The 12,390-nt window shown below is 43.1% G+C and overlaps 1 protein-coding gene across 3 annotated transcripts in view; it reads right to left on the reverse strand.

Moving 5' to 3' along the window:
• Positions 1-12,390, reverse strand: part of LOC110537998 (uncharacterized) — a 31,559-nt gene that overhangs the window by 13,353 nt on the left and 5,816 nt on the right. For all 3 annotated transcript variants that reach the window (XR_016485197.1, XM_036938067.2, XM_021624503.3), the window contains exons 2-5: positions 2,525-2,699; positions 2,052-2,273; positions 1,732-1,851; positions 298-431 (exon numbers count right to left, since the gene is read on the reverse strand). Coding sequence is in view for 2 of the 3 variants with exons in the window: in XM_036938067.2 (XP_036793962.2) it covers positions 298-431; positions 1,732-1,851; positions 2,052-2,273; positions 2,525-2,699 (651 nt within the window). In the remaining variant the exon portion in view is untranslated. The remainder of the gene's footprint in view (positions 1-297; positions 432-1,731; positions 1,852-2,051; positions 2,274-2,524; positions 2,700-12,390) is intronic.

Consider the following 12,390-nt stretch of genomic DNA (forward strand, 5'->3'; position numbering starts at 1 on the left):
GTCTTCGCTATTATTCTACAATGTAGAATACATTGTAGAATAATAGTAAAAATAAAGAAAAACCCAGGAATGAGTAGGTGTGTCCAAACGTTTGACTGGTACTGTATATATATCCCAGAGTGTAGTAGTGTATGGAAACATTGTCCAAATGACATAGGCCTGATTAGAGTCTGAAAAGTGACCAAGCTGTTAAACTTTTCTGTGTTTTATTTGATGATTTTAAATGTATTGTATCCACGTCTGGTTGAATTGTGTTTTTAAATGGTCAAATAAATGTAATCAAAATATATGCTATACCTGGATCAGTTCTCCCAGAGTGGTGTTTCTACAGTGGATACTGTACTTCCAGTTCTTTCTGCTCTTCTTCCCCCCAAACTCCTCAAAGCCACTTGGGGTGAACCAGCGACCCTGGACCACAATGCATCTCTCCCCTGAAAAAAAAACAATGAGGAAGTCAGACATCAACCAGCAACACTGGACCACAATGCACCTCTCCCCTGAGACAAACCAATGATGAAGTCAGACATCATTCACACCACCACAAATTAAAACCCTGCAAAGAAAAAAATGGACCGTAGTACACATGTGCCTGACTGTGAATGAAACATGGGTCTCCTGCACATCACAATACTGTGTTAACCCACTAAAGTCTATGCATTAGATCTGGGCCCGTATCCACAAAGGGTCTCAGAGTAGAACATTTACAGTAAGTGCTGATGGGTAAAAAACTATAGCTATCCTTGAAACTATAAGAGGTGAAGCTATAAATAAGAGTCACACCAAGTCGATAGATATTTAGGACACCTCATGAGCTGTCCTAACCAGTTAAGAGTTATTAAGCAGGTGTCCAACCCGGTGCGGCTGGCTTCCGGGTTGGATGCGCGCTGTGTTAAGAAGCAGTGCGGCTTGGTTGGTTTGTGTATCGGAGGACGCATGACTTTCAACCTTCATCTCTCCCGAGCCAGTACGGGAGTTGTAGCGATGAGACAAGATAGTAGCTACTAAAAACAATTAGGTACCACGAAATTGGGGAGAAAAAGGGGTAAAAATGTAATATATATTTTTTTAATAAAATTATGTTTTAATATTTCTATATGATCAATCCATAAATAATATAGACCTACTGTGCATGTAACAGTATTTCTTGAGCTTTTGACAATGATGTCACATGAGACCTATTTCACAACTATATGCCTAAATACTTATAACCACTAGGCTAATAAATAAACATGTTTTTCTTCTGATTATTTATTTACCTACATAACATCACTTTGTTAACATAATATGTCAAAATTGGGCATGCCTATAAATTGGCCAATTGAAGGCATCTAGGGCTTATGTTAACTTTGTGTTCGATGAAAATGATATACCTTTCAAAAGTACGCAACGTTATTGGCAAGTGAATTCATGCTTACTGTGCCAAAGATTTTCAGAGTTGATATAACGGTAATATTAGCAAAATTCCACTTTTAAGAACCATCAGAATTGGTTAAAAAAATAGATGCATGCCAACATATTAGAGTAGGCAAAATGATCATGCCGACGAAAATAATAGCCAACTTTTTACCATTGCAACATGTAGGCTACAGTCACATTCACCATGGTTGCATGTTACCTATAGAGTTCACAGCTGGCAACACCTCTTCGTGATTGGCTATTCCCCATTTGCAATGTCAATGAGGCAACCATTACACACAAACATATCATATTAAGTCCATTGTTACGACGTACCTGTGGCCAGCTTGTTTCTGATGAGCATGCCTTCCTTGTCCCCACAGGTGACTGGGAGCTGGATCTTGTAGAAGGGCCAGGTCCAGATGTCAGATTTCTCCCCCTTGCAAAAAGGAGAACCTGCATTGGGACATGTTGGGGACAGTCATTAAGATGTGACTTGAAAATACAAATATTCCCTCCCCCACTACTTCCTACGCTATGAATTCAAGAGTCAATATTTACTCAAGAAAATGTCTGTTTGAAGTTACAGAGGTACTTTAGACTTTCTGATTCAAGGCCTCCTCTTTCCCCCAGGGAACATGAAGCCTGGGACTCACAGTTTTTGACCCTCTGGACTTTCCTCTTCTGACTGGGGGTGGACTGGGTGGACGTGCTGGGCTTGCCCTTCTCTGCACTCTCACTTTTCTTTTTACTCTTTTTCCTTTCTGTCTTTTTCTCCTCCTCCTCTTCCTCTTCCCCATCTGCTGAAGCCTTCTTCTTCTTATCCTCCTCCTCCTTCTCCATCTTCTCTGGCAGATTCTCATAAAATGTGAACGACCCTGTAAGGGATTGGAGGCAAAATTGAGCCAACCATGCAACCTAATTAATGTACACCTAATAACAAATTAGAATAAATACAAATTTGATAAGGCTTTGAACCTCAACTTCAAAGTATCCACCATTGTGACTAAATTTATATTATACTATTATACTAGGAGTTAGAATTATATATAGATATGAACCTATCCATACAAATGGCAAAATAATACCATAATAATACAACAATAAGAGTGAAGGCTCCAGAACTGACCGTCCAGCAGGCGGTTTCGGAGCAGGCGTAACGTGGGGTACTGCAGCAGGAGGTGGTCCCTGAACACACAGTTCCAGAACACCTTGATGCTGTTGGGCCTCTCTGCCTCCACCCAGTCCAACACCTGGTACACACCCTTCTCCCTCACCGCCTTATTCCTACACCGAATCAGGTTCTGCAGGAGGGGTCAAATACAACACCATGGTCAAATTGTGGCTGGAGTAGAGTGATACTTGATTCTCTAGAAGCAACTACCATCCCAATCAGTTCATGTGACAGAGTGGAATTCATGGACACACATCAGGCATTACTAATCAATGATCCTCAACTCCAATGTCCACTCTTACAATAACATTCAAAGACCTGTTATTTATATTGTTTGTACCCAGCTAGTCATAGGACAGTGAATAGTCTTAGTGTACACAGAACACTCCTAGAATTATTGTTGGCCCGCTGAACCCTGGAGATCCTCAAGGAACCGTTCGCGGTCAAACCGGGAAATGGTTACAATCTTTTATCCACCATTCATTTTTCCCATCATTATTTTTAAACACTTAAAATAAGGGCTGTGTTTCATGTAGGCTTACCCTGGCGAGACGATTTGATAACCGTGTAAATCTCTCAAGGACAAGGTGACGTTTATCAATATATTTGCCTGTATTTAACCCCCCCCCCCCCCCAAAAAAAGAAATGTCTCGTGAGATGTTGGTCGGTCACATGTTATGAACCAGTATTGGTCGGTCACATGAATGAAACAAAACGGTAATGATTAATTAAATATGCTAAATCATGCAAATATAACTTGTCTGTGTATGGCCATATATAAAGACAACTGCTGGGTCTGCCCAGGAGAGCTCCTGGTTGACATGTGTACTATGGTCCATTGAATTGGTTGGAACCTCTCCAGCGCGCTGACAATAAACAATGATTAATTTAAGATTGACTTCGAGTGATTGATTCTGCCAGCAGAGCTTTCCAGTGGGGGTCTGTGAGGAAACTCGGTGGCGCATTTTATGAAGTGTCAGGATTTCACTTACGGGTCATGATTGGGGCTGTACCAAATGATTGATCTATTAGAATAATTGATTATGCTTATGTTGTATTAATAGAAGGGGAGGGGTTATACGACCTCTCCCTCGTTACATTTACAGCGTCCTAGACTACAGATGAACAATCTATATAGATAATGAGGTTTAATATTGTTCCACAGTACTTTTCTAGGCTCTCTGCCTCTTATGAAGAAACTTCCTGAGAAATGTGTGACTGTGAAAACAGAACTCTGCAGGGGAGTGTAAGAGATAGGAGACTCGTCAGACAATCCACTATAAATCAACTTGGACATTTACTGCTAATCTTTTAGATAACACACTAAAAGCCTTGTTTATATAGCTGTGTAGGCATGGCTTTGGTCTCATGAGTAAAAGATAATGACGTAGGCAGTGACATCAAGAGAACTGGACTTTGGGTTTGATAAAATAACATGGGACCTTTTCTTTGATGCAGAACTTACTCAGAAACATGCGTGCTATGTTCCTGTTTGTCAACTTCTGTCTGCAATTGCATTTATAAAGGTTTTTGAATGATTTAATTAAAGATATTGTTATAATGCGAATTTCACCGATGAGCCAATGATTGACAAAGAACAATGAAATGAACCCCAACAGAAGCATGAGGGAAATTCCTGTCTGACCAAAAGAGGACAAGGACCCGCTCAGATCAGACCTTTATAGTGTGCTGCCCAGGAGGAGACACATCATCCACGAACAATTGAGGGACGGCAACTGATTTACGGAAGTCATTTAAAATGAATCTGTATAAAAATAAAAATAAATGATACAAAATTAAATCAAGGCGAGAAAAGCATAAAAAGGTACCCATAGTCTAGAGAGAAGGCTATTCACTAGTTATACAGTGGGGCAAAAAAGTATTTAGTCAGCCACCAATTGTGCAAGATCTATCACTTAAAAAGATGAGAGAGGCCTGTAATTTTCATCATAGGTACACTTCAACTATGACAGACAAAATGAGGAAAAAAATCCAGAAAATCACATCGTAGGATTTTTAATGAATTTATTTGCAAATTATGGTGGAAAATAAGTATTTGGTCAATAACAAAAGTTTATCTCAATACTTTGTTATATACCCTTTGTTGGCAATGACAGAGGTCAAACATTTTCTGTAAGTCTTCACAAGGTTTTCACACACTGTTGCTGGTATTTTGGCCCATTCCTCCATGCAGATCTCCTCTAGAGCAGTGATGTTTTGGGGCTGTTGCTGGGCAACACAAGCTTTCTACTCCTTCCAAAGATTTTCTATGGGGTTGAGATCTGGAGACTGGCTAGGCCACTCCAGGACCTTGAAATGCTTCTTAAGAAGCCACTCCTTCGTTGCCCGGGCGGTGTGTTTGGGATCTTTGTCATGCTGAAAGACCCAGCCAATGCCCTTGCTGACGGAAGGAGGTTTTCACTCAAAATCTCACGATACATGGCCCAATTCATTCTTTCCTTTACACGGATCAGTCGTCCTGGTCCCTTTGCAGAAAAACAGCCCCAAAGCATGATGTTTCCACCCCCATGCTTCACGGTAGGTATGGTGTTCTTTGGATGCAAGCATTCTTTGTCCTCCAAACACGGCGAGTTGAGTTTTTACCAAAAAGTTATATTTTGGTTTCATCTGACCATATGACATTCTCCGAATCTTCTTCTGGATCATCCAAATGCTCTCTAGCAAACTTCAGACGGGCCTGGACATGTACTGGATTAAGCAGGGGGACACGTCTGGCACTGCAGGATTTGAGTCCCTGACGGCGTAGTGTGTTACTGATGGTAGGCTTTGTTACTTTGGTTCCAGCTCTCTGCAGGTCATTCACTAGGTCCCCCCGTGTGGTTCTGGGATTTTTGCTCACCGTTCTTGTGATCATTTTGACCCCACGGGGTGAGATCTTGCGTGGAGCCCCAGATCGAGGGAGATTATCAGTGGTCTTGTATGTCTTCCATTTCCTAATAATTGCTCCCACAGTTTATTTCTTCAAACCAAGCTGCTTACCTATTGCAGATGCAGTCTTCCCAGCCTGGTGCAGGTCTACAATTTTGTTTCTGGTGTCATTTGACAGCTCTTTGGTCTTGACCATAGTGGAGTTTGGAATGTGACTGTTTGAGGTTGTGGACTTTGTCTTTTATACTGATAACAAGTTCAAACAGGTGCCATTAATACAGGTAACGAGTGGAGGACAGAGGAGCCTCTTAAAGAAGAAGTTACAGGTCTGTGAGAGCCAGAAATCTTGCTTGTTTGTAGGTGACCAAATACTTATTTTCCACCATAATTTGCAAATAAATTCATAAAAAATCCTACAATATGATTTTCTGGATTTTTTTTCTCATTTTGTCTGTCATAGTTGAAGTGTACCTATGATGAAAATGACAGGCCTCTCTCATATTTTTAAGTGGGAGAACTTGCACAATTGGTGGCTGACTAAATACTTTTTTGCCCCACTGTAAATAGGCCATGGTGGAGAAGTAATTACAATATAGCAATTAAACACTGGAATGGTAGATCGGCAGAAGATGAATGTGCAGGTAGAGATACTGGGGTGCAAAGTAGCAAAATAAATAAATACCAGTATGGGGATGAGGTAGGTAGATAGATGGGCTGTTTACAGATGGGCTTTGTACAGGTGCAGTGATCTGAAAGCTGCTCTGACAGCTGTTGCTTAAAGCTAGTGACGGAGATGTGAGTCTCCCGTTTCAGAGATTTTTGCAATTCGTTCCAGTCATGGGCAGCAGAGAACTGGAAGGAAAGACGACCAAAGGAGGAATTGGCTTTGGGGGTGACCAGTGAGATATACCTGCTGGAGTGCGTGCTACGAGTGGGTGCTGCTATGGTGACCAGTGAGCTGAGATAAGGCGGGGCTTTACCTAGCAGAGACTTGTAGATAACTTGTAGCCAGTGGGTTTGGCGACGTGTATGAAGCGAGGGCCAACCAACGAGAGCGTACAGGTCGCAATGGTGGGTAGTGTATGGGGCTTTGGTGACAAAACAGATGGCACTGTGATAGACTGCATCCAGTTCGTTGAGTAGACTGTTGGAGGCGATTTTATAGATGGCATTACCGAAGTCAAGGATCGGTAGGATGGTCAGTTTTACGAGGGTATGTTTGGCAACATGAGTGAAGGATGCTTTGTTGCGATATAGGAAGCCGATTCTAGATTTAATTTTGGATTGGAGATGCTTAATGTGAGTCTGGAAGGAGAGTTTACAGTCTAACCAGACACCCAGGTATTTGTAGTTGTCCACGTATTCTAAGTCAGAGCCGTCCAGAGTAGTGATGCTGGACGGGCGAGCAGGTGCGGGCAGTGATCGATTGAATAGCATGCATTTAGTTTTACTTGCGTTTAAGAACAGTTGGAGGCCACGGAAGGAGAGTTGTATGGCATTGAAGCTCGTCTGGAGGTTAGTGTCCAAGGAGGGGCCAGAAGTATACAGAATGGTATCGTCTGCGTAGAGGTGGATCAGAGAATCACCAGCAGCAAGAGCAACATCATTGATGTATACAGAAAAGAGAGTCGGCCCGAGAATTGAACCCTGTGGCACACCCATAGAGACGGTCAGAGGTCCGGACAACAGGCCCTCCGATTTGACACACTGAACTCTATCAGAGAAGTAGTTGGTAAACCAGGCGAGGCAATCATTTGAGAAACCAAGGCTGTCGAGTCTGCCAAAAATAATGTTGTGATTGACAGAGTCGAAAGCCTTGGCAAGGTCGATGAATACGGCTGCACAGTAATGTCTCTTATCGATGGCGGTTATGATGTCGTTTAGAACCTTGAGCGTGGCTGAGGTGCACCCATGACCAGCTCTGAAACCAGATTGCATAGCGGAGAAGGTATGGTGGGATTCGAAATGGTCAGTAATCTGTTTGTTAACTTGGCTTTCGAAGACCTTCGAAAGACAGGGTAGGATAGATCTAGGTCTGTAGCAGTTTGGGTCTAGAGTGTCACCCCCTTTGAAGAGGGGGATGACCGCGGCAGCTTTCCAATCTTTGGGAATCTCAGACGATACGAAAGAGAGGTTGAACAGGGGGGTTGCAACAATTTCAGCAGATAATTTTAGAAAGAGAGGGTCCAGATTGTCTAGCCCGGCTGATTTGTAGGGGTCCAGATTTTGCAGCTCTTTCAGAACATCAGCTATCTGGATTTGGGTAAAGGAGAAATGGTGGGGGCTTTGGCGCGTTGCTGTGGAGGGTGCCGGGCAGTTGACCGGGGTAGGGGTAGCCATGTGGAAAGCATGGCCAGCCGTAGAGAAATGCTTATTGAAATTCTCAATTATAGTGAATTTATCGGTGGTGACAGTGTTTCCTAGCCTCAGAGCAGTGGGCAGCTGGGAGGAGGTGCTCTTATTCTCCATGGACTTTACAGTGTCCCAGAACTTTTTTGAGTTAGTACTACAGGATACAAATTTCGGTTTGAAAAAGCTTGCCTTAGCTTTTCTAACTGCCTGTGTATATTTGTTCCTAACTTCCCTGAAAAGTTGCATATCACGGGGGCTATTTGATGCTAATGCAGAACGCCACAGGATGTTTTTGTGCTGGTTAAGGGCAGACAGGTCTGGAGTGAACCAACGACTATATCTATTCCCAGTTCTACATTTTTTGAGAGGGGCATGCTTATTTAAGATGTTGAGGAAGGCACTTTTAAAGAATAGCCAGGCATCATCTACTGACGGGATGAGGTCAATGTGACTATTCAGCAAGGTCTACCATCGTGTAAGAGACACTAAACAAACCTATTGACATTACATAATTGTTCAGTTATTACATTAATTCAGTTTATGGGTCTATACATGGCCAACATTTTACGGTCAAAATCACTGCTTTAAACATATTGAATAATGGCTCATGGATAATGGTAAAATCGTCAGTAAGATAATCTTGATTGTATATCCATAACCCAACGAGCAGCATGGATTCAACACTGTAATGGAAAACGAATTTATACGGTAATTTGAGGTATTATCAACAGTAAAAAAATAAAAATTAAACGTTTTACTGCAGCATACTATAACTGGTGCATTTTGGTAGAATTGCTGTATTTTGAATGGTACTGTAATTCCACCCCACAGAAAATCTTTTGACCAATAGTGGGTCTATGGTATTGTTGTTTCTGTACCGTTAACATATTTTGAGGCATACCTTGTAAGAGGCTATATTTATTGCACCCGTGATTTAGAATGCTGTACCAATTTAACTCATGTGGTTATAGCGCCCCATCAATTTAAAATGCATAGAGGACAGATTGGTTGTAGTGATGGCGCCGGAGGGGAAGGCTGCCGTCTTATCGGCTCTTAACCAACCACGCTATTTTGTCGTAACATAATGTTGCTGCTATCGTCTCTTATGACTGAAAAGAGCTTCTGGACTTCAGAACTGCGATTTCTCACCTCAAACTGAACAAAGAGTTCTTCTTCAATGAGTCGGACGGGAGGGATATAATACAGACACCCGACCAGGCCCAGATCCCTGTTATTCGCTGGAGAAAACTGAGATTTTGCGGAAAGAGATCAGGGTGCCTCGTGAGGATCAGGCAATGAGCGGCTAATCTGCCCTTGCCTTCCGTCCTGCTAGCTAACGTTCAATCGCTGGAAAATAAATGGGATGAACTGAAAGCACGTTTATCCTACCAACGTGACATAAAAAACTGTAATATCTTATGTTTCACCGAGTCGTGGCTGAACGACGACATTAAGAACATACAGCTGGCAGGTTATACACTCTACAGGCAATACAGAGCAGCAGCCTCTGGTAAGACATGGTGTGGGCACCTATGCATTTATGTAAACAACAGCTGATGCACAATATCTAAGGAAGTCTTGAGGTTGTATGATAAGGAAGTCTTGAGTAAGTCATGATAAGCTGTAGACCACACTATCTACCAAGAGAGTTTTCATCTGTATTTTTCGTAGCTGTCTACAGTACATACCACCACAGACCGATGCTGGCACTAAATCCGCACTCAATGAGCTGTGTACTGCCATAAGCAAAGAGGAAAATTCTCATCCAGAGGCGGCGCTCTTAGTGGCCTGGGACTTTAATGCACGGAAACTTAAATCACTTTTACCTCATTTCTATCAGCATGTTAAATGTGCAACAAGAGGGAAAACAATTCTAGACCACCTTTACTCCACACACAGAGATGCGTACAAAGCTCTCCCTCACCCTTCATTTGGCAAATCTGACCATAATTCGATCCTCCTAATTCCTTCTTACAAGCACAAATTAAACCAGGAAGCACCAGTGATTCAGTCTATAAAAAAGTGGTCAGACGAAGCAGATGCTAAACTACAGGACTGATTTGCTAGCACAGACTGGAATATGTTCCGGGATTCTTCCGACGGCCTTGAGGAGTACACCACATCAGTCCCTGGCTTTATCAATAAATGCATCGAGGACGTCGTCCCCAGTGACTGTGCATACATACCCCAACCTGAAGCCATGGTTTACAGGCAACATTCACACTGAGCTAAAGGGTAGAGCTGCCGCTTTCAAGGAGCAGGACTCTAACCCGGAAGCTTATAAGAAATCCCGCTATGCCCGATGAACCATCAAACAGGCAAAGCATCAATACAGGACTAAGATCGAATTTGTACTACACCGGCTCAGATGCTCGTCGGATGTGGCAGGGCCAGCAAACTACTACAGACTTCAAAGGGAAGCACAGCCGAGCGCTTCCCAGTGACACGAGCCTACCAGACGGGCTAAATAACTACTATGCTCGCTTCAAGGAAAGTAACACTGAAACATGCATGGGAGCATCAGCTGTTCCGGACGACTGTGTGATCACGTTCTCCGCAGCCAATGTGAGTAAGACATTTAAACAGGTCAACATTCACAAGTCCGCAGGGCCAGACAGATTATCAGGACGTGTACTCAGAGCATGCGCTGACCAACTGGCAAGTGTCTTCACTGACATTTTCAACCTCTTCCTGTCTGAGTCTGTAATACCAACATGTTTCAAGCAGACCACCATAGTCCCTGTGCCCAAGAACACCAAGGTAACCTGCCTAAATGACTACCGACCCGTAGCACTCACATCTGTAGCCATGAAATTATTTTAAAGGCTGGTCATGACTCAGATCAACACCATTATCCCAGAAACCTTAGATACACTCCAATTTGCATACTGCAATTTGCATCCACAGATGATGCAATCTTTATTGCTCTCCACACTGCCCTTTCACACCTGGACAAAATGAACACCTATGTGAGAATGCTATTCATTGACTACAGCGCAGCGTTCATCACCATAGTCCCCTCAAAGCTCATCACTAAACTAAGGACCCTGGGACTAAACACCTCCCTCTGCAACTGGATCCTGGAATTCCAGACCTGCCGCCCCAGGTAGGTAACAACACATCCGCCATGCTGATCCTCAACACAGGGGCCCCTCAGAGGTGCGCGCTCAGTCCCCTCCTGTACTCTCTGTTCACTCATGACTTCACGGCCAGGCACGACTCCAACACCATCATTAAGTTTGCTGATGACACAACAGTGGTCGGCCTGATCACCGACAATAATGAGACAGCCTATAGGAAGGAGTTCAGAGACCTGACCATGTGATGCAAGGACAACAACATCTCCCTACAGGAAAAGGACTACAGGAAAAGGAGGACCGTGCATGCCCCCATTCTCATCGACGGGGCTGTAGTGGAGCAGGTTGAGAGCTTCAAGTTCCTTGGCATCCACATCACCAATAAACTAACATGGTACAGGTGTGAAGAGGGCACAACAAAACCTATTCCCCCTCAGGAGACTAAAAAGATTTGGCATGGGTCCTCAGATCCTTAAAAGGTTTTACAGCTGCACCATCGAGAGAATCCTGGCAGGTTGCATCACTGCCTGGTATGGCAACCGCTCAGCCTACGTCCGCAAGGCACTACAGAGGAAGGCCCTAAAAATTGTCAAAGACGCCAGCCACCCTAGAGACTGTTCTCTCTGCTACCGCATGGCAAGCGGTACCGGGGGGCCAAATCTAGGTCCAAGAGGCTTCTAAATAGCTTCTACCCCCAAGCCATAAGACTCCTGAACGGCTAATCAAATGGCTACCCAGAATATTTATATATTCATACTATATGAAATACTAGTGATGGGAAACCAATGCTTTCTGAAGGCTTCGGTGCTTTCCCCAAAATGTGCAGAAAAACAGAGCTTCATTATCTGTTCACAATGCACATTAGTGACATCTGCTGGTTAGCAATAAATAGCAGCGCATGATTATCAGACAGATGTTTTTCTCCGTTGCTTTCACCTAACTCTGTGGTGCAGCAGGAAGTTGTTGGCTTCAGTAGCCTATAATCAGTTGGAATACCCGCTTCGCATCTTACATCATGCTTCCCTTTTTAGTGTTCAAGTTTACTCTTTTTCAAAAACAGAATCTATGGCATTATTTAGGATGCTTAAGACAGAAGTGTGTACTATACTAAAGAAATTATAATATTTTAACTGTGCAGAAAGTGTTGTTTCACATAAAACCAATTTCAAAATAGTGTGCCTTCAACAGGATTCTACCTCATACCCTCACGTCACTGAATGTTCTCTACTCTACCAGCTTAGCTACCGGTCAGATGAAATTTTTTGTACAAAATCCTAACTATATTTGTAAGAAAGTGCCCAGTACAGATCGGTGTTTGAAAGGAGCTTGGAATCGAAGAAGGCACCGGAACCACAGAGAAATCAGTGGAATTTCGCATTTTGTAACACACGGTTTGAAAAAGCATGTGATCAAATGAAGCTTTGGACGTCATTGATGATGTACTCCTGATAAAGTGATACACGTATCGGCGCACATGTTGAATTTGGTCCCCCACACCAGATG

The sequence above is a fragment of the Oncorhynchus mykiss genome, chromosome 12, assembly GCF_057628025.1.
Source record: "Oncorhynchus mykiss isolate SJ-2025 chromosome 12, ASM5762802v1, whole genome shotgun sequence".
Classification (NCBI taxonomy): Eukaryota; Metazoa; Chordata; class Actinopteri; order Salmoniformes; family Salmonidae; genus Oncorhynchus; species Oncorhynchus mykiss.